Source organism: Xyrauchen texanus, chromosome 2, assembly GCF_025860055.1.
Source record: "Xyrauchen texanus isolate HMW12.3.18 chromosome 2, RBS_HiC_50CHRs, whole genome shotgun sequence".
Taxonomy (NCBI): Eukaryota; Metazoa; Chordata; class Actinopteri; order Cypriniformes; family Catostomidae; genus Xyrauchen; species Xyrauchen texanus.
This window is the reverse complement of record NC_068277.1, coordinates 23,150,334-23,177,351: the sequence shown is the minus strand read 5'-3', so window position 1 is coordinate 23,177,351 and position 27,018 is coordinate 23,150,334. Positions and strand designations below refer to the sequence as shown.

At 37.8% G+C, this 27,018-nt stretch overlaps 2 protein-coding genes across 2 annotated transcripts; both read right to left on the bottom strand.

The window, feature by feature from the left end:
* Positions 1-758: 758 nt before the first annotated feature.
* LOC127658720 (galactosylgalactosylxylosylprotein 3-beta-glucuronosyltransferase 3-like) lies at positions 759-13,488 on the bottom strand. Its single transcript, XM_052148176.1, has 5 exons — positions 13,144-13,488; positions 12,866-13,034; positions 8,074-8,428; positions 6,073-6,363; positions 759-3,025 (listed from the first exon to the last, which is right to left on the bottom strand). The coding sequence occupies exons 1-5, from the start codon at positions 13,229-13,231 to the stop codon at positions 2,927-2,929; spliced, it is 1,002 nt and encodes a 333-aa protein (XP_052004136.1). The 5' UTR covers positions 13,232-13,488; the 3' UTR covers positions 759-2,926.
* Positions 13,489-14,719: 1,231 nt separating this feature from the next.
* On the bottom strand, positions 14,720-26,006 carry LOC127659481 (N-alpha-acetyltransferase 40-like). Its single transcript, XM_052149330.1, has 7 exons — positions 25,855-26,006; positions 22,574-22,626; positions 22,356-22,451; positions 18,517-18,675; positions 18,309-18,392; positions 18,122-18,199; positions 14,720-15,758 (listed from the first exon to the last, which is right to left on the bottom strand). Exons 1-7 carry the CDS (start codon positions 25,891-25,893, stop codon positions 15,614-15,616), a joined length of 654 nt encoding a protein of 217 aa, XP_052005290.1. The 5' UTR covers positions 25,894-26,006; the 3' UTR covers positions 14,720-15,613.
* Positions 26,007-27,018: the final 1,012 nt, after the last annotated feature.

The following is a 27,018-nucleotide window of genomic DNA, read 5'->3' as shown; positions in this document are numbered from 1 at the left end:
TGTAAAAATACAGTGACCATGTTTCAGGGATTATGGAATGTCATTTAGGTGCCTGTATATTTTACAGTTCAGTACCATATATATCATGAAATTATATAGTGTAAAAATATGAACCTACTGGAACTACAAATATCTGCTTTGCACTTTTAAATGTACGGTTAACCACAGTAACACAGGTGGGATAACAAAAGTACTGTCTTGTGAAACACAATATACATATTCACTGTTAACTATAAGGTAAATCATACTACTATGACTACTACAAAGTTACTTTTTAGAAATACATTTTTACACAATTTTGCCATCAAATTACATGTTGTCTTCTTAAATATAATTTTTTTTTTTTAGCAGTTAACCAATTTAGTTTTTACTGTAGCATTTTAACATTATTTTCCAGTTAAAATTATAGACTGTAATGCACACAGTATATTCTATTCTTGCTCAGTGCTTTAGTTTAAGTAAAAAAGCATCTGATGTGGAGCATCAACAGCCTCCAGGTGATATCAGCATAAACCGAAACAGCTGTGCTCTTGCACTTGTGTGGTGGAGAGAGCATACAATAGGACCAAGCAGAGTTGAAGTATTGAATCATAATACAGAGGGCGTGTACGGTCTAGGTTATTCACTACTTGTGGTCTCTTGTGCTGAAACTTCTTAAGACGATGGGTCAGAATGAGTCAAATTGTTCAAATGAGTGAGACATAGGTTGACCTGGAAGTCGTTCCAATACCATATTAAGAACAAAATCGGCAATGGCAACCGTTTTTATTTACAACAAAAGCAGATGTGTTTGAACATGTTGATGCTTCAAGGGGACTTGACACCTCAACTTTAATATCCTACAACAAGTAGAGCTCTAAAGCAATACAACGAAAAACCTTGAGCTTATGGAATCTGACAAACTGTATTAAAACCTTATTGTCTATTATTTTCAAAGCATCGTCAGCACAAAGACAGTGATCTGCAAAAGAACTGAATACAATTTCATAGTATGAGAATGCTTTCTTCATCTGTTGTTTTACAAATGACATCATAGAGTCACTGTACTTCACACTGTCACTTGAAGCCTTATCAGCACAAAGTGCACATGACATCAGGTCAGATAAATCATGTCATTTGGACTGGATTCAAAATAAATTCTTAATCACATAAATATACATCACCTCTGTACTGTCACTGTCCTCCACGTCATTTATCAGAGAAGAAAAAGAAAACAAACAAATCTTAAGACAAAAGACAACAGCTTGACATTATAACATTAGACAAACACTACAAGACATCAGGACAGATGCGACATTTGCGGCATTCCTTAACAGAGACATGGCCAACATTGACATAATAAATCATAAAACACTTATTTCAAGTAAACCACACACATCCGTCACACACACACATCACACACACATCAGCCACAACATTAAATCCACCTGCCTAACATTGTGTATGTCCCCCTTGTGCCGCCAAAACAGCTCTGACCCGCAAGCATGGACTCCACAAGACCTCTGAATGTGTCCTGTGGTATCTGGCACCAAGTTGCAAGACGGAGCCTCCGTGGATCGGACTTGTTGGACCAGAACATCCCATAGATGCTCAATCTGATTGAGATCTGGGGAATTTGGAGGCCAAGTCAACACCTTGAACTCTTTGTCATGTTCCTCAAACTATTTCTGAATAATTTTTGCAGTGTGGAAGGGCACATTATCCTGCTGAAAGAGGCCAAGGCCAATGCCATCAGGGAATACCGTTGCCATGAAGTGTACGCGGTCCGCAACAATTTGTATGTAGGTCAAAGTAACATACACATGAATGCCAGGACCCAAGGTTTCCCAGCAGAACATTGCCCAGAGCATCACACTGTCTCCGCCGGCCTGCCTTCTTCCCATAGTGCATCCTGCTGCCATCTCTTCCCCCGATGAGATGAACAACCCACACGCACCCGGCCACCCACACAATCTAAAAGAAAATGTGATTCATCAGACCAGGCCACCTTCTTCCATTGCTCCACGTCCAGTTCTGACGCTCACGTGCCCATTGTAGGAGCTTTCGGTGGTGAACAGGGGTCAGCATGAGCAAGGTAAAATGCACAGTATGTTCCAACACCTTTCTATATTCTATCATGGCCAGTATTATGTTTTTCAGCAATTTGTGCTTCAGTAGCTCTTCTGTGGGATTGGACCAGACGGCAAGCTTTCACTTCCCATCAATGAGCCTTGGGCGCCCATGACCCAGTCACTGGTTGTTCTCCATTGGAGCACTTTTGGTAGGTACTAACCATTGCATTCCAGGAACACCCCTGGACCTGCCGTATTGAAGATGATCTGACCCAGTCGTCTAGCCATAATTTGTCCCTTGTCAAAGTCGTTTAGATCCTTACGCATGCATATTTTTCCTGCTTCCAACACATGAAATTCAAGAACTGATTGTTCACTTGCTGCCTAATATATTCCACCCCTTGACAGGTGCCACTGTAACAAGATAATAAAATGTTGTTGATAATAAAATCACTTGTCAGTGGGTTTTAATGTTGTGGCTGATAAGTGTATATACATAAAAGATATAAATACAACCTTATTGATTTCAACACTATTTAAAAATTCAGATACAGTTCAAGAGTATAGAGGAAAAAGACTATATGGGTGTGATATGTTGTGGAAATGGATTTCCATAAATGGTTGCAAGTTGTGGTTTCCTTCGTATCTCTCTCCCTCCCTGTATTCAGCTGAATCATCACTTCCTTTGCTAATTCTTTTAGGCCAAAGTCTGTAGTGTTTTTGTGCGTGTTAAAAAGAGTGGCCCTGTAATAACAGTTGATCAGCAGAGTGACTCATAGTTATGTCATATACGTAAGACTGTAAATCTGTTTGGCACACTAGAAGTTGTCAACATATGTTTGGAGAAGTCCAGGCATGCTCGGAGAAGGTGGAGCTCACACCTCCACATCGGGATCTGAACCCAACCCTTGCTTCTGTAGTGCATCTTCCCTCTTCATCTTTGGCTTCTCAGTTCGGGTGTGCCACACAAGTACCTGAGCAAGAGGAAAACGATTTCAGTGTAGTTAAAGGACTATTTAAAAGAAAAGTTCACCCAAAATTAAAGTTCATGTCATAACCCCCCCGTTGTTTTCTTTCTTCGGTGAAACGCAAAAGGAGATATTAGGCAGATTTTCCGAGCAGCTTTTTTTCTCCTTGCAACTAGTGCATTATGATTTTTTTTACCCCTCTGCCGTAGCCTCTCAAATCTCATTAGCACATGTACATATACAAACTTGGCATGTTAAGACAACATGTCAGGTTTGATGTAAAAGTTACAAAACGTTATTGGTTCTCATGTATACCACTAATGATTGAGGCAGTAAGTTTCAATACAAACACGAAAAAGTGACCACAAATTAGGGATGTGCTAGGGTGGTCGACTAATCGAAAAGTGACTCATTGATTAATTGGGTCGGCTACTTACATAAATATTTTTAGAAGTGCCGGTTTTAATGGAAGTCGCAATTCTCAAATTAATAGAGAGATGCCACTTCTCAGTGTGTTTTTGTGTGATGATATTTGCTGTGCTTAACAATGAACAGTCAGCAGAGTAAAACCTTCTGCAAGATGTTTAGTTTCTTTAACTAATGCTTCTCTTTAATGCTTAAGGTTTAGTCTTTTTATGCGCTGTTGTTACAGCAAAGCACAGCATCAACAATACATTTCAAGACGATTACTGTCGGACGTTTAATCCTCTGCTGTGAGTAATAGTCCCATATTTGTGAGGTGGAGAGATTGAAGTCTTTTGCTGATTCTGTTTGACACTGCTTAAATAAATAGTTGGAGTAAAAAAAGTTTAAACTTCTTAAATGTCATGAACTAGATGTGTACCTTTTATCTTTACTATTATCCTCATATTATCTTGCAGATCTGCAATAACTCCGGTTACATTGAAGCGCATCATTCTGCGTTTAGGATGCGCATTAAAGGAATAGTTCACTCAAAAATGAACATTTGCTGAGAATATACTCACCCTCAGGCCAGTTTCTTTCTTCATCAATACAAAATTTAAGATTTTTAGGATTTAATTTCAGTTCTCCTTTAAACAATGCAAGTAAATGTACTTTTGATGGTCCAAAATGCATATTTAGGGAGCATCAAAATAATCCACATCACAAATAAAGTTCTTCTGAACCCAAACAATTAATTATTTTTTAGAAACAAAACAATACTTATATACTTTAACTACAAATATATGCTTCTGTACATGTGAAAAAACATTACTGCAGTAATAACCATCTTTTATTTTGGAGCAATGCCATTGTGTTATCTACTTGTGCTATTTCTTTAGCAGAAATGATATAGGCTTGTTTCATTGTATTTGTATTTTTCTTATTTTTTTATCTATTGTCAATAGCTTTTATGTATATGCAATTACATTTATACAATTGTTAACCTTTTTTGCATTCCCAATAAAAACAAAAAATTAAACGAGACAGCCTCGATGACGTATGCGGCCGACAAATGTGACCTCCGGAGGACACAGCCTTCCAAACGAGACACAGCCATAGGCTATATGACTGTCAGGAATTCAAGCCACACAAGTTGTAGTTAGTGAAACCAAACGTCCTTTGTGTGAGACTTGACAGTGAAGTGGCGTGAAGGGGAGTTATTTATGCAGGCAGCAATGAGCGAGTGAATTGAGTGCAGGGGCGGGGTGATGAGGAGCGGAGCACTGAGGGAGGTGCAGAGCCAGAGAGAGGCATTACAATGACAAAATTTGCACACATACCCGAGTTCGCTGGAAAAACAGCATGGGCACAGCCAATTAACTCAGATATCAATCCTTTGTTTCTATCGATGGTCTGAAATCCTCAGGGGTAAAATGTTCACTGTACCCCCTCCAATATTTGAGAGAATGTAGGGGTGTACTGATATCCACATTCAGCGTGATAAGCCAGAGCTTCAATCGCTCATGATCTTGTATAGGCAGTTGATGAAAAAAGTTTATATTTTTCACGGCATGCATTTCCTTTGGGGTTTCTGAAGGTTGAAGCATCCAGGATACACACACCAAACAACCATTTTGAACAATACCCTTATACAAATACAAATCTACAACAAAGACAATTAAACTTTTGTACAGCCCTACTTCTCTTGTAAACAATGATGCGCTTCCTGCCTCCTCCATGTGATGCGTGACCTTACAAACGAGCTTACGTCATCCCTCTCATGTACCGTCAAAAAATGGAGTACATACACTTGCATTGTTTAAAGGAGGAGGCCTGAAATTAAATCCTAAAAATCTTAAATTATGTTTTGATGAAGAAAGGAACTCCGATACATCTTGGGTGGCCTGAGGGTGAGTAAATTATCAGCAAATGTTCATTTTTCGGTGAACTATTCCTTTAAGCGGTTTTGTGCCGCTCAGTATTTGAGCCTTTATTTCTTACTTTTTTGTTCGGCAAGATGTTATAGTTATTTAGCCTATTTATTTGTTCAATATCCAATAGTTACCATGTTGAAGTGCTGTTCGTAGCATCCATATATCCCTCTGAAATGGCTGATCTGGTCTCGTGAACATAACAGAGCCTAATTATACATTATCCTTAACATTGAATAGTAGACAAGTCATTCAAAGAACCGAACGACTAGTCAATTATGAAAACTGGTAGATTTGCATATCCCTACCACAAAAACAATTTGAAATTTAAAGCAGAGAGGAAGATTATCAGTGAATAACTTAAATTTGAAGCTATTAAACAAACTTCATAAGGCTTGGTATATAGTGAAAGATTCAATTGGACTACTATGACACTTTTATGGTGTGTTTTTTTACATTTTGTCATTGTCATGGTGTAATTAAATAATGACAAAACTAGCATGTTTTGGGTGAACTATACTTTAAATGCTTTATAGCTCTGTCTCCTTCTTATAGTGCATACCAAGTGTCATTACTTAATGGCAGATGAATGGTATAGTCCATCACATATTGATGTCCTATGTGTATGATTAATAATACATTGAGATCTAGAAAGGAAATAAGATTACAGTATACAAATGTGCATATTTGCAACTGGTAGAATAAAACTGGAGTTACCTTGGTGCACAGGTCTGCCTTAGGTTCCAGCTCCTCCACAGTAACCAGGTGCTGAAGAAAGCTGCTTTCCAGAAAGCCCATCTGAGCATCACCATCAAAGCAGGCTTTGGGATTGGCCAGAACCAGCCTCAGGGACACTGCAAAACCAGCCATGTCGATGGGGAAAGGGCGATTGGGGCGCCAGCCAGTGTGGAAACGTACAACTTTCCCGTCCTCCACCACAGGACTCTCAAACTTCATCCCTCCCACCAGACCCACGGGCCACACGGAGACACGGTGTGTGTATCGTATCTGAAGGGTGTGGGGGAGGAGAGTGAGGATGGAAAAAGTGTTAGAGAAAGTCCTAATTTAAAAAGACTGTTGAAAAATCACTTATGTTGTCCCAAGAAAATTAAGATATTTATTGGGAACATATCAAATATGGAGACACATCAATAACATCAAACCATGTTGGTTCTGGGGCCTGGGCATCTAAGCGAGTATTGATGCGGACAACCACCCATGGAGTCACGAGTTTGAATCCAGTGCATGCCCAGTGACTCCAGCCAGGCTTCCCATGCAACCAAATTGGCCTGGTTGCTAGGGAGGGTAGAGTCACATGGGGTAACCTCCTCGTGGTCACTATAATGTGTAGCTCTCACTCTCGGTGGGGCACGTGGTAAGTTGTGCGTGGATACCGTGGAGAATAGCGTCGGCCTCCACACATGCTACGTCTCCAAGGTAACGTGCTCAACAAGCCCAGTGACAAGATGCGCAGATTGATGGTCTCAGGGGTGGAGAAAACTGAGAGTCACTACGCCAACATGAGGACTTAAAAGCGCATTGGGAAAGGGCGTTCCAAACTGGGGGGGGGAGATGGTCTTAGTTCTTGTGTCATGACATTTGGTCAAGATGTGCAAAAAAAGATGTTTGATGTTTCAGGCCTGTTGACAGTTACTTGCTCAATTGTGCTAGTGCTGCATTGTCCCAAAATCATACATTCATTGATCTTGTACACTATGTTTTTTTTTTTTTTATACCTGTGAAATATTGAACATTCTTGCTGTGAAATCTGCAGATTTAAACCAAGGTAAGGCTATCTAGCAGCCTAACAAAGGTAAGGTTTTGTGTAAACAGCAGGAATTATGTTTTTTTTTTCTTTTTTTTCTGATTTTTTTTTTGGGCCACATATAAAATACATTGGTGGGGCAAATGTATCATTGGTGGGGCAAATGTATCATTGGTGGGGCAAATGTATCATTGGTAGGGCAAGAAAAAATCTGAACTGCCAGCCTGACCAGGCTAACCGCAAATAAATCTTTATTGTTGAGCCCTGAAAGAATCATATTATTTCATTTGTGCTCTGTTTACAAGAGTTGATTAATGAGTTAATAGTGTATAATAATTTGGTCTGTTTATCGTCCAAAGTGAACATATGCCTTAAGAATATGACGCACAAGTTGCATGTACTACTTTTATGACACATTTTGGTGTTTTTTCAGCTTTACAACGAGTCACTTACAACTGCTATTGTGTGGAAATCAGCTAACGGAACATCCTTTAATAAATCTTGTGTGTTTTGTAAAAGAAAAAAAGTGATACAGAGGATTGGCACAACATAAGGGTGAGTAAATGATGACAAAATAATCATTTTTGGGAGAACTATTCCTAAGACCTCCCATCAAATGTTCATAGCCATTAGGTTAAGACCACTACAACCAAAATGGGGTTTTGGTTAAATTTCCAAAAGAGAACTTCTGATACATTTGTTAAACCTGATGTATAGCTCCACCTGGAGGCTTTAAGCATTTAAAACCCATGACATGTCTCAACATGATCTCTTATTTAGAATCCTCTGTAATCCTCATAAGATTTGGCCCTTAGAAACAAAATAAACATAACCTGGCTCTAGCTACAGTTTTACAACAAACTTTTAAGTCTGGAGGAGCTTTGCATTTAAATCTTTGTTTCTGTGGAGCTACACAAAGCATCAATACAAACAACAAACTCAGAATATCTCACCTCTTCAAAGAGCTGCAAGCTGTACGTGTTGTCATCATCAGCAAAATATATCACAGCATCCTCAAGGGCGGCCGCTTCCTTCCCCTCGGCGGCTGCCCCCATCTCCCTGAGCCAGCTCAGACCCTCGTTCCTCTGCTCAGCACCTCGGGGCTTCAACCAGCTAGGATCACCCTCCTGCAACTTCCTGTCTTTGGGGGTCAGCTTGTGGAGATGGGTGTATGTCAAGCCAGATGAAGCCAGGAAATCTGTGACGAGCGGAGTTGGCTGGGGAGCATCCTCCACCAAGATCCAGTGGAGCTGAGGAACATGGAGGAAGGTGTGAGACAAACGAGTGAGCTCTGCCTTCTGCACCAGCCTGGAAAGAGGAGCAAGATGGAGAGGAAGAATAAGAGACATTAAAAGGTGTTGTAAGCGATATTAGCAGTTCTGGAACTCCCAACTTTTAATTCAGAGTTTTAAATGTGAAGTCTCCCATGGCATAATGGAATAGAATTGTTCAGTGGATGCACACTTCACAATGTCACCCGAAATAGAAGGTCAACTGGGTATTACTCGCTTACTCTTACGAATACTGTGGATTTGTATATCCTACTCCATTGGAATATTGTTTTTGGCATACTATGTTTTTGGCACATTCAGATGCAGTCAATGTCAGAGATAAGGAAAATTAAGTAAAGATGCATTTGGATATCAGCAAACCTGAACAGTCACACTGAACTTGTAGTGGTAATAAGTATGACATTGGTTGTGAAAAGCAACGGTAGTAAAATAGCGTTCTCAAATGACTTATGCCCTGTCCCAAATGGCGCACTTCATGCGGACTTTCGGTCTCGTGGACTTAAATTGCGCGTGCTCGCTGAGTCTACGAGTCCGTAGGCCGTCCCATTTAGCATTTTAACGCTCTGAAGTGTGCTCAGCAGCGCCCCCTTTGTACCCTTGAAGCGGTCTTCCGCGAAGCCCGCATAGATCCAGGCTTCACGCACTTCAAGTACCCAGGAGTCCTTGCGAAAGGCCAATCAGACAACTGGTGTGAAGAGCGCTTTCGCTCACGGACACAGACAATTGATAACATGGCTGAGAAGAAAATATTTAAGTGTAAGTATCATTATGGTTTTTATGACTGTGTACATTTTACCAGTTGTTACCTACAGTTTATACAAACATTATGGTCATCGACCAGTGGTTGATGTCTCAAACATAGTAATAGCGCGCTGAATAATAGGCTGATCGCATAACGATTCATTATATAGAACCGAATGGCAGGGCTTTACTGAGTCATATGTAAGTGAAGTATGGATATTTAAACCTGTAAATTAAAAACGACATAAAAAAAACAAGGTACACATAAAAAATATAAAATAAACACACATATATATATATATATAAAGAAAAAATAAAATTAAACAGTAAATCAAATAATAATGACTTAATGCATTAACGACTTTTGACAAGTTATATGTTTATCTACAAAGTCAATAACATTTACTTGCTTACCCTTTCCTCCGTGCATAACATCAGCATTTGTATGCATGAAAAATAATCTTGTCTTCTACGACGTCGGAGCGTATAAATGTGATTTCTCTGCATGGCAAGCCATCTCGCAAACACAATAGTAAAAACAACAACAATAGGCAGCATATTTCCCCGAACCGAACCTGCAGCTCCTGTCCAACAATAACTACGCTTCACGATCGAGTCTGTCCCAAAAATACATCTCAATGCGCCCTTATGGACTTGCGCGAGGGGCCCTATAAGTCTGCACTACATGACGTCACCGAAGTGTGGACTCTGAGGAAGTCCACAAGTCCGGAGTGTGCCATTTGGGACAGGGCCAAACTCACTGCATCAGAGTATCCATACTTCCCTACTATATAGTATGCCAATGGAGTAGTTTGTTCTAAACCTAAATTTCACGTGTTTAACTCGTAAATACGATCATTCTGACATGATTTAAATGCTCTACTTTTCAGAGTTGGGGTCATGTAAATTAAAGAATCATGTCGGAAGCCAATTGTTATTGGTAATAATTCAGTTTTCCTTGAGGATTTTGAATTTGATATGAATTTTTTGTACTATTAATGAAGAACAATGATAAAACTTGCCCGAAAATAAGACACATTTAGCTGGTTTATGCATCGATAGGCATTTGCAACAAAACAACATGTGCCATCGTTACATGTGTATGACAGGAATGATAAAATAAATCATTACTGCTGCCTTCATGTGCTTTCGGAATTATCAAACTTTCCACTTCTGATGTGGAAATGACAAGTATGTCACGTTCAAATGCCTTGTTGTCGAAATAACAGGAACATGGACGATGTCAGGTTCATTCATACATATTTTATATGTTTTATTATAACTTTTATTTTGACACCTTAGTACAGATCACTCTGTCTGCTGACGATAATGGAATTTTGTTTAGCTATTTTTATGGTGTAAAAATGTACAACATGCATCAAATGGTTGCTGATATACATAAATGAATATGACCGAAAAGGTAAGCGCAAACAATAAACTGTATTTAGAAGAAAAATACAAATAAAATGTAAATCACTACAGAAACTGTAATCTCCTCCGCCATGTTGAAAGTTTACATCTCCTCCCAGCTCGGATACTCTGGTATCAAAATTGCTTCTCAGTCGTAATTACAACTTCAGAGGTCGTTCATGTGCAACTTCTGAGTGAGAAACTCATATTTATGATAATTCCAATAGCACATGAAGGCAGCATAGTAACACACCTAATGCATGGCTTTGCACTTCATTTTGATGCATTGGTGCCAAAAAAGTCCACGAGACCGTAGGGAGTCACTTTTTACATTTTTGCGTTCATAAGGGTGCTCACGAGCGCCCCCCTTTGCGGCTTCAATGGGCCCTTCGGCTGAGCCCGCATCAATGCAGGCTCCACAGCGGAGTACTACCCCACAGTCCCCGCTGTGGATCCTCTAGATCAATCATAGCGGACTGGAGATTCCGAGCCAAAGGAAAAAATATGGTGGACTAGGCGATGTCATTCATAGATTAAATATTTATTTCAATTATCTTTTCTTGTCAATGACAGATCACTTGCTCATCATATATATATATATATATATATAGTTTCACATTTTAGTCTGATCTGTATATCAGGTTCAATACTTTGTTTCATTCAGTTTTCCATAGAATTACTCCCATTTACTTTTACTAATGAAGTTTTATGTATTTAAAAGTAATCTAACACTAAACATTTGCTATCGTTGTTTCAAGGATGGTTTTAGTATTATTGTGAGTCATTAAAAATTCTGTCCTGTTCATAGCTGTAGCTTGTAAGATTGCTTATAATTATTGATAAAGCAACGTTCTCTCTACCGGCGATATATATACCTGCAGAGGTGTGGTTGTGTGTAAAAATATGATTTTTGCAATATATGCAGTGTTGGGGAAGCTACTTTGTAACTGTAGTTTGACAAGCTACAAGCTACTAATAATTATAAGTAGTTAAGCTACAATCAAAATACTCTTTTGAAAAAGTTGTTAGCTACACTTCAAAAAGTTATATATATTAATATATGCCATAAATGCTTTCTTTTACCAATCATTTTATTTATTTTACATGAAAATATTAGTTAATTAAATGCTAAGAAATTGAGAAATCAAATAGTCATGATAGTAGTTATTATAATAATATATACTTTATATTTATAAATATTATAATAATAATAATTCACTCGCTGCTCCCAATAATGCTCAGACGATGAGAAGCGAAATAAACATATTTAAAACAGAAACAAAATCCCTCAAAAGGCATTAAGAACTTTTTGAAATATATTTATTTAAAATGGTGAAGGTAAATATGCTGTTGTGTGATCTATTAAGAACAAAGTGTCTGAAACATTCTTTGTTTCATAGAAGAATAAAATGATGTTCTTTTATCATTTTCAGATTGACTTGCCCCCGTCTTGTAATGGCAAACAAACTGTAGTTGCTCGCTTTACATAACCATCAGACAATCTCCTCTTATCCAAGTGAGCTGTGATATGCTCTCAGTAGATGGCGGTAACACTGAGTAAATGGTGGCGTGTGAGACGCATGTTCTCATTTCTATACATTTGACTCTTTGAAGCACCTGAAATCATTCATCCAGGTGTTCTTATTTGTTCTATAAATATCTAAAAAAGATGGGGTTTTGATGTTGCTATTTGAGGTTCACGATTAAATTATCTAATACTTTATTGTCAGTATGTTGCTAAGAATTATTTAACAAAAATACATATTCAAGAGTTAAAGTGTGTTCTTTTACTCTTTCTATCCATGGCATGATTTCCCAATAATCATTTGTAAAACTGGGTGTATATTAATAAAATAATGTATATAAAATGCGTCATCTGACTGAAGTCTTGAAGTCTGTACCAAATGCACACTTAAATCACTCATGCATAGACTTGCTTACTAGCGCCCCATCGGTCTGCACTCAGAGGACAACAAGGGGTAAGAGTGCCATTTGGCACAGGGCCCGTCAAACGGTCGCTCTCAACTTCCTGCTGTCCATATCTGGGCTGAATGATTGACCGACACAAAGCAAAAGACTTCTGATTAGCGAAACAAATAATCTAAGGGCGGCATATGGGCTTTTTTGTTTTGTTTTGTTGTTTACAGAGCCTAGGGCTTACAAAGGTGTGATATTTCATGGCAATTATTTCGGTGCAACCTGGCAGGTATTAGTAACGTTTTACCTGTTATTTCATAAAAATAAAAGATAAACGCTTACCGCATTCCTGCATTGCAGTCTTTTGTAACAGCGGCGTACATACCTTGCATATGTGGGTGTTATCACATAAATAATAGGCACATTAGTCTTCTTGGTGTCTTTTGCCAGTTCTGATGTTTTAATGTGGTCCTGCAGCTTCTGCAGCTCCCCTCTCAGCTGAGAGATTTGTTGATCTCTAGATATGACATGATCTCTACAGTCACAGCGCTGACCTACAGAAAAGAGTCAATGTCATGGATAACAATTAATCATTTAGTTTTGCACTTTTACATCAGGTAAATCCTTGTGATTGAAGAGGGAACATTGTGATGACAGTCATACCCAACTGCATCAGCGCATAGATTAGTCCGAGTAGTGACACCATGAAGTAGAGCACGAACACAGTCTTGAGCTTCAATCTCAGCCTCATGATGATCTGCTGAAATCAAGACTAATGTAGGGCGATGAAACCGGTGATCACCGAGACAACCCATGCGAATGCATTATAACAACGACACACACATATTTTAGTTGGTTGATTGCGTTCAACCCTAACGTTCTGTAAGATTCGACAATTCAATTGTTGCTCGCTTTGAGTTTAATTAATATAACGCGATTATTTTCCTACTGCATTAAATCACATCGTTCCCATTCATCTACTGCGCTATACCAACAACGTCCGCTTCGACCGCGCCACACGCTTAATAATCCCCAGAAACGGAGCAATTTACTGTAGTTCCGCTCTATACAGTTTGTATCCTTTGAAGGAATGTTTAGGGTTAAAGTAAAAGTAAAGCTCTGTCGACAGCATTTGTGGCCAAATGTGGATTAAATCTAAATTAATTTCGACTCGTCCGTCCTTTTCTTAACAAAAGAAGCAAAAATCGATGTTACAGAGAGGAACTAGTGAGGTTACAAAGCTTATAATTTTATGAAAACACTTACATTAATTCTTCTGTTAAAACTTATGTATTATTTGATCTGTAAAGTTGTTTAAATCGTAATTTTTACAGTCATTTCATGGTTTGTTGACATTACATCATCATGGAAACAAAGTTGTAAATTTGGATTTAACACACACACACACATTATATATATATATATAATATTATCTTCCCTGCGGAAGCCCTGAACCGCATGGTGGTAGTCCGAACTGTCCTCTGCAGTCTTCTGACGTCTGATTTCATAGCTGCACCAAAAAAAGACAGTTACTGAAGTGCAGAGTACAGACTCAATGACTGCTGAATAGAACTGTATCAGCGCTTGTGGCAGGTTGAACTTCCTCAGCTGGCAGTACAACCTCTGCTGGGCCTTTATCACAATGGTGTCAATGTGTGTCTCCCACTTCAGGTCCTGTGAGATGGTAGTGCCCAGGAACCTGAATGACTCCACTGCTGCCACAGTGTCTCCTTTCAACTTCAACATCATTCCATTGTTATGACTGGCTTACATCTTACAGCCCCTCGAATACAGCCATATTTGAAACTTAATCAGAAGAAAATTAACAAAGCTCCACATTATACAAATTAATTTCAGGGTTTACACAATGCTCATTTAACACATTGAATCTGAATATATAATACATTTCACTCAATCGCAGCAGCACCATAAACTATCAAATGGTCATGAAATTTGAAATAATCATGAATTAAACAGCCCCCCTGCAAAGTTTGAATTGTGTTATGACTCGTTCACCTGCAATCCACGCTTGCATGATGCTTTATGAATTAATTGGCCCCCAAGCAAAGATGTGGAAGTAGAGAACAGGATTAAATGGGTTCTGAAATTTATGGTTTTTATAGAATGACCTCAGTCAAAATATCAATGTAATTTTGGTTCATGACATGACCCCAAAACATTTCAAGAATAGTTCAAGTTAAATTAATGTGCAATACAATGTTAACACAATTGAACTTCCGTAAGTCAAACAAGATTCCTTTATTTGTTGCATACAGAGTAAACAAGACAAAGCTGGAATGACCTTTTGTTTTTGTTTAACAAGAGAGCACAAGACACGAACAATCATCTCTCAAACTCTTGTCATTAAGTTTTTTACACTTTTCCCAATGACTTTGTGAAGGCAAGTAAAATGTACATGGCAAACAGATTATATACAGTGAAGAAATTTGAAATATACAGTAACATGATAAAAGATTATGATAAAAAAAAAGTATGTTTCTAAGGGTCCACCAAAACTAACATGCCAATCCCTGTATCGAATCAAACATCAACATAATCCTCATCTAACAATGCCCTAAATAGCTGTTAAAAAAACATTTGTTAGAAGTTTAAATTCAATGACCTGAGGCAGACTAGGTTTAGTGATTCCCAATTATAAACATTGCAAATCATAGTATTCAGATTCTTGAAGTGAGAAGATGGTTAAGCAAACTTCAGCTTTTGTTAAAATACATTTACCCTGAAAAGAGGTATAGGATGAAATGGCTGCAATATCCACTATGAACCACACTTGCATTCATTCACTATGGTAATAAAATAGCTGAGAAGAGAGGGAAACTTTCTGGGGGAAAATGCTGCCTTTTTCGGTCTGGATGAAATACACAGACATACAGCCTCACCATGTGAATACCTGAGGTGAGAAATGTCACTTTGGCTGACAGTGGCTTTTATTAGCCATCTCGGTCATTCAAATCTTGTTTTTCCAATTTAAAACCAAGAGCAAGCATAAAGAGGGGCCTTCGATAATGATGGATAGAAGAGTGTGTTTTAGGGGCTTTCTAATAGATGTACATGGGCGGTGGAGAAGGGTAGTAAACGAGGAAGCTCTGAAACGATACTGGAAGGACCGCTCTTAATGGCAGCAGCCTCCACAGTGGCCGCCACCATGTGCATGCCCCGAGACCTCGCCGTACTTTGTTCTTCGGCTCAGAATCTCATAGGAGCAGTCATCTCCACAGCAACCAGACACGCTGGGTGAAGTTTCGTCAATCTCAAACCTGACAGGAAGATGACAGCCATTAGAATATTCATACTTTGACACAGCATAAGTATTGCAGGGACATCACAGGAATCCACTTTTTTACATCCTATGATGCTTTGCGCAAATTGTGGAAGTAACTTTCGTCAAACGGCCAATCGGTGAGTGCCAAAGGAGCTTGGTCAAAGGCCTGATATACACAAGTTTTAATTAGCATCCATGAAAATCTAGTATATACAAAATCTACTGTACAATAAGGTGAAGTTCTCACTCACTGACCATCAAAGTACATATTGAAACATAAAAAAAAAATAAACACCTCACAAATGACTTATGGCCCATTCAGTGACTTTTTAAAATGGTGGACCGCACAATTGGCCATAGCTTAAAATCTGATCACAGATTAGATGTACTGCTGGCAAAACAAAATATATTATTTTCTTTTGACAAGATTCTCTTACCTCTAAAAATGTACATTCTGTAAGGGGAGAGTGTTTTTACATAACTTGCCACAGTGCTCCATACATAATATTATTGGCAGGAGGAACGATCTATGAATCAAACTAACTCCAAATGATGACTGTTTCTGACATGGTTTTCCACACATCATTTTATTATATGTGGTACAGACAAGTGATACTAAACAGTGAAATCCCTCACAACATTATAACTTCTCCATTTTGACTGCACTCGGCTCCAGTATCTCACAGGAGATGGATGACATACGCTCCACTGTCTTCACTCTCAATGGTAGTTGCTCCTGAACGTCACACATCATTTGCATAAAGTTAAACTTTTCTCAGCTTTGTTGTGTCGTTCGCCACGGCCACATCTCACCAACGGAGACGCTGAACTGTCATTTAAAATTAATGGCATCCTGTCGAATGGTTACTGGTGGTGTAAATGGGGCTTTCGCCATCATCTGTCTTATTTACTAGGGGTGTAAATATTACGTTTCATCACACTACAATCTTATACTGATTCTCTTGTGATTCGATTTTTGACAATACTTCAAAGTCTGACATGATGCGATTTCAATTAGATTCAGGGGCCTGCGATCGATATTATGGTATTATCCGCCATATTTTACACAATAAATTACGTTGTCTCACAAATACAACTTTATATTTTATTGAGTTTGCTGGAACGTGCAAATCCAATATCCAGATTGGGACATTCACATCAAAACAAGGTACTTCAGTTGTTGAAATAAAAACAAAATAAGTTGCATACATGCGATTGATTACAGCTCATTGCCTTGTGGAATGAGGTAAAAACTACGGAGACAGTTAGTTATCTCCACAACAATAAAGCAAGTTTTTCAATCCAAAAGATTTACATACCCACAACAGGAGAGTATGTGCTATCAGTGCTTTTTTTCTTGGCTACAACTTCCACCGTTTTATTGAAATATTATTTTACAGTGATAAATGTTAGTAAGGGTGTTTAAGTGTAGATGTGAAAAGTCTTGTAATTGATGTTTGGGCAGGGCAGTTGTTTTCGCTTTCTCTCGTCAGCGCTGTTCAGCAGTTTGAATGGGTTAAATTGCTGCATAGCGCTTTAAAATAGAAAAATCTCATTTAGAATTCAAATGTGTTGCATGCGCCACGATATCGAGGGAAGCCAAACTGAATCGTGCATTTGAGCCACTCTGCGCTATCTTGTACCCGGCGCTCACAGCCCTGTTGACGGGCGATCACAGACTGAAAACCATGTAACTTCAGGCTTAAATTGCATATGCTAGATTTGAAACATTTAATGCTTATCCCTCATACATGTATATACTATGTGTGCGTGCATGCGTGCGTATGAGATATATAGATTTATTTTAGGAGTGTAACGGTTCTCGGTAAAAATGTTTTTTTAAATTAACCATACGGTTCGCCACCCACAGTTTGGGATGTGCTGGCACCACGGTCAGTTCACCTCAAGTTTAATGACACATCTGGAGCACAAGTTTTGGTCAAGAAATCGAATTTATCAAATCCAGTTTTTTTTCTCGGAAACAAAGGAAATACCGAACGGTACAGAAACAGTAAAGCTAAAACTTTTACAAACCGAACCGTGAGAAATAAAAACGGTTACATACACACGTATAGTAATCCTAATTAAGTGTTCAGTGAGTGTAAATCTTGCAATTTAAACTCCGTTCAAAACTGAAAGATCACCAACATTTTTAAACACAGCATGCTTGTTAGGAAAAAGTAGGATAGCAGACTTTATATTCAGTAGTTGGCAAGGAACCCGTTGCTATGGTAACTGCTATTGTGTTTGGTAGATTCCAGAACCCTGTATTTAATTAGCCTTCAAACAAGGTTAAGGAATGCTACATGGCAAGGTTTTTTTTTTAAATATGTATTAGTTAAGAAGGATGAAACTTACTGTAAAGCCTCCCTGAAGAACTGGTAAGCCCCATGATTGTGTTTAAATACTGTCAGCATGACCTTTTTCATTTGTGTGCTGAGGAAAGACACAAAGCCAGAAACTGAGTGATTCATGATACCTGACAGAAGTACTATTGCACACATGGTAAAAATTCCACCAGAACTAGGAATGTAGGATTTGGTACCTGTTGGCGATAAGTTGAAGGATTTGGATGAGGAATTTCCCCAGGCCTTTCCGTCTGACTTTACTCTCCAGTTGAACTTCATAACTGCAGAGATATTATTAGAGTTAATTACATGCAATGCAAGTAGTTGCTGTCATGTTACTCAGACAATTATTGAAGTCATACAGTGCAAATATAGATAGAGAGAGACCTAATAGAGAAACATTACCAATATAAAACCTCATCGCCACACTCTACATCAAATCGAAAGTGTGAAAACGCTAAAGGTGTAGAGTCAGCATCTCGGGCCAGGAGATACCACGCCCTCTCATCCTTCATCTCCTCCCTCTTCTCTCTCTCCTTCCATCCCCATTCACTCTGTTCATATCTGTCAAAACAAAATGGAAAACAAATGACATTTGTTATAAACCAAACAAATTATTGATGAAACAAACATTTCTCAGATGCATACACCACATGCACATTATTTAAACGTGTGATATATATATATATATAAATCGTTCAAAGAGACATTTGAGTCAGTAAATGACCAAAGAGGTGGAAATCACCAAGAGCAGAAAAGCTCTTCTGCTTTAATGTCCGCTTTCATATGTAAAGGCCGAATTATACTTCAAAGTCAAACCTGCGTTATAGCTTATAGTCTCATTTATAATGGTGTTGGTTCGCCTGCGTCATTTTGCGACACCACCACAAAGTGTATTGTAAGAAAATGCCTTATTTCTAAAACAAAAGCTCTTATTATCGTTAATAAACAAAAGCAATGAAATGTATGCATTCAAAATATTTTATTAAATTAAAAAGTTCATAAGTATCAAGTTCACAAGTATGTGAATGTTATGAAATGTTAGGTAACGTGCATATTTATTATGCACGTCTGCCATGCAGTTAATCATTTTTTATTTTTTTTAAAAACACAAATACTGCAGGCATGCTAGAGTCGCTTAAATACATAATTTGGCATACTTTGATGCTCTGACAAATCAGTTGTTTTTAATTATAATTTTTTTCTTTCTGCACAAACACAAATGAGTTGTTTTAAAGTGGTCATGACATGAGGAATCTAATTTTCCTGGATCTTTTGACATAAGAGATCATTGTATTATAAAAACGCACTGCAAGTTTCAGAATGGAAAACTTCCTTCTTAATAGAAAGTGCACTTAAACCAAGCTGCAAAAACGTCTCGTTTGGACAAGGACCAAATACATCTCTATATGCAACGCCTATTTGTCAGTCATTGTACCTTGGCTCCGCCCACTTCTGCTCAGTCAGTCACACAGTTGAAGAGAGTCTCCAAACTGGACTTACACAGGACACCTTCATGTGTCTATCTGGACTGAAAAAGTTTTTCTACATAAACGTGCACTAGACAAATGGATTTGACCATTATCATACATCGTGCACTGTATTGACGCAATGTCAAGTTATAACTAAAATTGAGACCCCAATTAAATTTTCAGCTGTGCTGTCTTGCTGTTTGCAAGGGAACTGGACCGTTTGTGCACCAATCTGTGCCATTTTTATTTTTTAAACTGTAAACGTCTTTGATCGTTTTGATGCATTTTCAGCGATGTGTAAACAATATGGGAAAATGTGAGATGTGAAGACCAGCATCTCTGTGTATTGTATTACGTTTGAGTATTCAGAAATATGATTCAAGCAAAGAAGCTGTTATGGAAAGATGGCACAGTTAAAACTATTGGACAAAAAAAATTTTAAGTAACCGATGTCATGACTGTTTGATAGTTTATGCTGTGCTTTAGTGAACAGTTTGATATGTTTAGATTAAATGTGTTGGGTGTATGTTGTGTTAACCCTGAAATGTTGTTTAAATTTTGTGGATTTGGTTCATTTTCTTAGGATTGGGTTTCAAATATGCCTGTATTGGAAGGGCTGCATGATGTTAGCCACTCACAACAGTCTTAAAGGGCCAGGCAGCTTAAAACAGAGCATTTTTAGATGCTTAGAGGACCAGAGACAGGGAAGAAAATTATCATACATGACTAAATTATGACTGTTTGGTGTAAAAAAAAAAACAACTTTAAATGACATTTTAAGTGGACATCAGTGCAGATAATAATAATAATAAAAAAGACCATTTTAAAAGTTTAAAAGGTCGACTTTAAAGTACAACCGTGGCCAAAAGTATTGGCAGTGACATACATTGTGTTTTGCAAAGTTTGCAAAAAAAAAATTCACACGTTTCTATGGTATACTGGAAAAAAATAAACATTCAATATATGCAAAGAGTCAATATTTACAGTGTTGACCCTTGTTCTTCATAACCTCTGCAATTCACTCTGGCATGCTGGATTTCAGCTTCTGGGCCAAATCCTAACTGATGGCGATCCATTCTTGTCTTGGCTCGGAGTTGATCACAATTTGTGGGCTTCTGCTCGTCCACTCGGCTTTTGAGGATTGACCACAAGTTCTCTATGGAATTAAGATTCGGGGAGTTGCCTGGCCACGGATCCAAAATTTAGATGTAATGATCTACGAGCAACTTCATTATCACTCTTGCCTTGTGAAATGGTGCACAATCATGCAGGAAAATGCACGGATCATCACCAAATTGCTCCTGGATCATTGGGAGAAGTTGCGCTTGCAGGATATTTTGATACCATTCTTTATTCATGGCAGTATTTTTGGGCAGAATTGTGAGAGAGCCCACTCCCTTGGATGAAAAGCAACCCCACACATGGATGGTCTCAGAATGCTTCACTGTTGGCACAACACAGGACTCATGGTAGCGTTCACTTTTTCTTCTACGGACTATCAATTTTCCAGATGTCCCAAACAGTCGGAAGGAGGCTTCATCAGAGAAAATACCTTTGTACCAATCTTCTGCTGTCCAATCCTTGTACTTCCTGCAGAATTTCAGTCTGTCCTTGATGTTTTTCTTAGAGAAAAGAAGTGGAGTGGCTTCTTTGCTGCCCTTCTTGACACCAGGCCATTGTCCAAAAGTCTTCGCCTAACTGTGCATGCAGATGCACTCACACCAACCTGCTGCCAATATTGAGCAAGCGCTGCACTGGTGGCGACACGATTCCGTAACGGACTCCTCAGGAGGAGACTGCCCTGGTGCTTGCTGGACACTCTGGGATGTCCTGAAGCCTTATTCACTGTAGTTGAACCTCTCTCCTTGAAGTTCTTGATGATCCGGTAAATGGTTCTTACAGGTGCAATATTCTTTGCAGCAATTTCCTTGCATGTGAGGCCATTTAATGCACAGCGATGATGGCTACATGTCATACTTTAGAGGTAACCATTGCGAACAAGAACATAATGATTGGAAGCACTTCTTCCTTCCTTTTATAGCAATCAGTCTGCTCTTATAATCCCATCATAATTATAGTGATTTCACCTGACTAGTATTCGTTCACACTTTCCCAGGTGCTGCTGATATGATTAGTGAAATTATGTTAGCTAGTCGTTTTGTGCCAGGGCCAAAAAACTGAAATTTGGGTTTTTGTGATAAGTTTATTTTTTTTGGCCAATTAATATTTTTGCAATTATTTAAAATGCATCTGATCACTCTGCACAATAATCTAGAAACAATGTGAATCAACACCACACCAACTGAAGCAGAAAACTTTGCGATACACAAAATGTATATCACTGCCAATACTTTTGGCCAAGGCTGTACATATAGGAAAGTGTGATACGCAAATGGATAGGCTAGATCTGAAATTAATCTTTGAGAAAACACAAAGCTACCTCAGACATATATTTTTTTAATATCCTGGTGGATGGTTTCTGGTTACAAAGCAGACCAATCACAGTTGTTGTGACATGACGCGTAGTAACATTTCTGGAGAGGCACGTGTTAGTTTATGTCGAAGATTACCCCGTAACCATGGAAGCTACACAGAGACTATGGCATAGGTTCAACACAGAAGTATGAACTGGTCTTTAACATTCCACCAACTTACATTAAATTCAAAGCAAATGTGTGCACATCAAGCTCTGGAGGCAAGGTCAAAATGCCTTTTAGGGAAACAATGTAGGGATGTTAAATTACCCCACATGTTGACTTGCTCAATACCTACAGCGTCTGCATGTTGACTCTAGTCAAATCATAGGCCCATTCCGCTGTGTCTTGACTGATTGCAGATACCCGTTTACACTCAATCTCCAGGTTTAACCTGTGACAGATTCACACACTTCCACAATATTAGTATGGCACATCAAAAACAAAAGGAATGACTTCAGTTCACCAGTTTACTGATAGAGTAAGAAATTGGAAAACAAAAAAAGGACAGCGTACCCATTTCTGTCATACTTTTTGAACACTGGAAAGGCAGCCAGAGGATCTTCAAGCTGAAAAGAAACCATGCAACATTGTCATTATGGGCGTTAAAATGTCAACACTGTGTTAAAGAAATAGTTCACCCAAAAATGTAAATCTCTCATCAATTATTCACCCTCATGCCATCCAAGATATGTATGAGTTTCTTCTCTGAACAAAAAGATTTTTCGAAGAATATGTCAGCTCTGTAGGTCAACACAATGCAGCCGGTGCTAAAAACAAAATGTTTTCATTTCGGTTCATTCTGAAAAGAAACTCCAATTCCAGTGTTCTGCTGCCTCCTTTTCAATTGGTTAGAATGAATTCAAAGAATGGTAGATAACATTCTTTTTTTTTTTTTACTGACAGCACTCTAAAGGTAAGGGTGTGAGATATACCAGTTGCAGTGTTACCAGATTTCTCAAGAAGAAGAAAAAAAAAGAAGAAAAAAAAAAAAAAACCTGGTCTGGAAAAACACTCAAAAAAAGGGACTTGCTTCAACCAAAATAAGTTTAAATAAGCAATTACATTGTTTACCCCCATATGGGGAATTATCAGCACAGACAACAAGCAAAGTTTACAGTAGTCTATTTAAAATAACTATATTAAATATATATCCCCAAAATACATCTGGCCATCTGAAATCCGTTAATAACCAAAATCTTTCTATCCTCCATGCATGCATGCTTGGGCATGTTTGGACAAAATGTCATCATATGCTGTAATAATTATTTAATAATCATTTCATTCTTTGTTTTAATTACAGATCTGCTTCTCGGTCAAAACATGGCAGCATCAAATCTGTACCAATGCACCATATTTAAGCAATATCACATGAGCAAAAGTGCGATATGGCCCTACATTAGCACTGCTGCAGTACTTTACATTGCAGCTAAGTGTAGTTTCTTCAGTGTTGTCACATGAAAAGATATAATCAAATATTTACAAAAATGTGAGGGGTGTACTCACTTTTGTGAGATCCTGTACATTGTAATTTGTCTAAAAGGTCTTCAGCATGTAAACAAAGGCTACAACCACAATGTGCATTAAGAAAAAAAAAAGTGTGATGTAGCAGTTACCTTCAGAACAAAAGCTCATGTTTATAATGTACAACTTAGAGAGAGTGGTGTAATTTGTTTGGGAAACCGAAAGGTGTCATTCTGGAAATGCACTGTAACAAAACCATTTCGATTTAAGTTTCATAAAAAAAGATTAATGAAATGAATTTAACCAGTTATTAAAATAAAATTCACCACAGAACAATTAAAAAGGGACTTCATTCCCATTTTCAGATATGTTCTGCAAAAATTCTCCTCATTTTCGATTTTCGTTCCATGGAACAATTTCGGTCCCTGCTTTAAAGCTTCAAAAAGCACATAAAGGGCATACAACGTATTTCATATGACTCGTGGTTTAATCCATGTCTTCTGAAACGAGCCAATTGGTTTGGGTGAGAACAATCAAAATATAACTAATTTTTTCACTAAGGCTGTTCAATTATGGCAAAAATCATAATCACGATTATTTGTCAAAATTGAAATCATGATTATTTAACACGATTACTCACTGACTGTTAAAAAGACAAGATTTTTTTTAAATGTCAATAAATGCATGATGTTTCCAGAGAATTTCCTTGACCTTGAAATGTAAACTGCACAGGGTAGGGGAGGAGACTATGATAAATATTTTATGTTACATATGGTAGTTAAATAAAGAAAAACCTCCATTGGTATCATTTACAGTAAGGGTGCTCACACTTCTATAGAATGAGATATAATTTTTAATCAAGATATTGCAGCAAGATCTACATGTACAATAAAGGCTATACATTATAACAATACCAAAATTTCAGTAGTCGGTCATGAAATTTGACAATTCTCAATGCCAAAGTTCTTAAGTAATTATTCAAGACTAGTAAACAGTCAGTAATTAAATAATACAAAACATCAATGAATAGAAATGGATTAAAAAAAATAAGAGAACAAATTAAGAAAATTCAGTGCTTTTGTAACAGCTTTAAAAGTTTTTAACAGCAGTTTCAAGTAAACATCCAGAATGAAATGCAACATTCAACTACTGCAGGTCTTCACTGTATGATTATAATACATTAATCATTTTAAAAGCTAGTAAAGTTACCCAGTCAAGAGCAGTTTCTCATTTTCTTATTATGGATTGATTATTATAGTAACAGCAACAGGTCTATTAGCTTATAAGTCTGACATTTTCATACAAATCCACTTTTTCTCCACTGTTTTGCGGTCACTTTAGAAGTTACTCTCTGTGTTTACATGAAAACCTCACCAAGACGGGCATTTTGGCAGAATTATAAAATGCATTTGACCATTCAGGTGCGCATTAGTGCATGCATTTTTGGAACGCGCCCATGTTCAGAACACACACATATGCCACCTGTCAATCAAATAGTGTGCAGCTGATACTAGATCACTATCGAATAATAAAATTACTTTCAACAGCAGAATAAGAACAATCTAATAAGTGACACAGGCCTAGGCTATCACAAATATAGCTAGTTATTTCACAAATATAGCTAGTTATTTGTTTATTGATGATTTAATCAGTCTGCTTGTCCGCAAGTAAAATCCACTTGTCCTGGACAAGCGTTAATATTGAGCCCTGATTAAATATTGTATTCAACATAATCCAATAACAATTTTTTCTTCTACAGTATATCTCCTAAAGTAAATGTACATTGTTTTAAAGGAGTTTTAGATATTACTTTGAAAAACAAGCCAAAAAAAACGAATCATAAACGTACTTTATTCCAGTGTATATTGGGCCAAGACTCTCAACTTTACGTTGACTTCATCCATCTTTATCTCGCAAAAAACAAACTTTCCTCTTCTTAATAGAGCTGCGTATCGACCATTCTCCTCATGGTAAGATACACAGAGAATGTGACACATATATTAGGATTCACTATGTCACGAGAAATAGTGTTATAATCTAGCTGCAGCAAACGCACGTGAGTGAACAGCGTCCCGTGCCAGAGTGTGCATCAGCCGGGAGATTCAATCTCTTCCCCGGGCAAGAGATGGCAAGGGGATGGCATGAGGGCGAGTAAATGATGAGAGAATTTTCATTTTTGGGTGAACTATCCCTTTAATGCTTTTCAACTGTATTAACACTGTAACACTGAATACATACTGTAACTGTATAACAATCTCTTGAGACATTTGGAAATCCTTCCATTCGGATAATCTTAACAACAGTATTGAGATGTTAACCTCTTAATCCCATACCTTATTAGCTGCATCCACCTTGGCACACACTGCATCCATAGCTGCCCTTTCTTCAAGCCTTCTCTGCTTTTTCTCCTTTGCTCTGGTTTGATTTTCTCTGGATGTTTATGGAGAGACAGAAGCATAAATCAAGACATTATCCTCAAAAGAGGGACTAAACAAAACTTGGTACTCAGTGGGTTTAACTCAGAGGCCAGCCGGTGTCCCAACATGACCAGCCTAAAAAGTGCCCTAAATGCCTTTTTAACCAGCCAAGTGACCAGCTTGGAAGACCAGCTTAGATAGGTCAACCAGCTTTTTTCACCATCTGCAGTGATATGATACACAAAATATTTACACAATAGCCAAAAAAAAAATTTAACACAGCAATTAATAATCAGCTAATAGTCAAAATATCAATAGGTTCATAACAAGCAAGTAATATTGTTTGCCTTCAAAACAACTCCTAGTATTTTAACAATTCTAATTGCATCTTTTTCTGTTTGTGGGTGACTGTATGGGGGTTTTAACATGTTTGTGGTCACCATTAGAGGTAGGCCAATATAACGGCCTAACCGATTAATCAGTGCTGATAGTTTCTTTTTGGAACTATAGTTATCTGCTAAAATCTATCTGATAGTTTTTTTTATTCCTCTGTTAATCTGTGGCCAGTGCTGGAGAATTCTACGGTTCTTATAAGAGCAGCAGAGGTGAAATAAAAACAATCACTGACACCTCGTTGGGATTTGCTGCATCTAAATCCATTACTAACAAAGTTAATCCATAGTTTTATTCTCACTTCAATGTATATTCTGTTATTTAGTTTTCGAAATTAATGAGGACAAGCAAAGAAAAATATGGCTATATGGAAATGTGCCCCGCCAGCACATGAATCATGTCTCCAATTTAATTTCTGGTGAATAATAATAAACCTTATTTGTCATTAAACCCAATCTGGTGAAATATAGAAATAAAAAACCCTTCATCTTGTGAATATATAGGCTATAAAATGCTTAATTTGGAAAATACTTAATTGTATATTATTGTAAAAGAGCCAAGTTTTCATAATTTCAAAATGAGAATCTTGTTTGTTTTGGGCTTGTTTACAGTTAAAATTCCTGCATTTTGCACAAAATCTTTTTTTGAGTGTGTTTAGTAGGATTTTGGTTGAACAATAAACTGCAA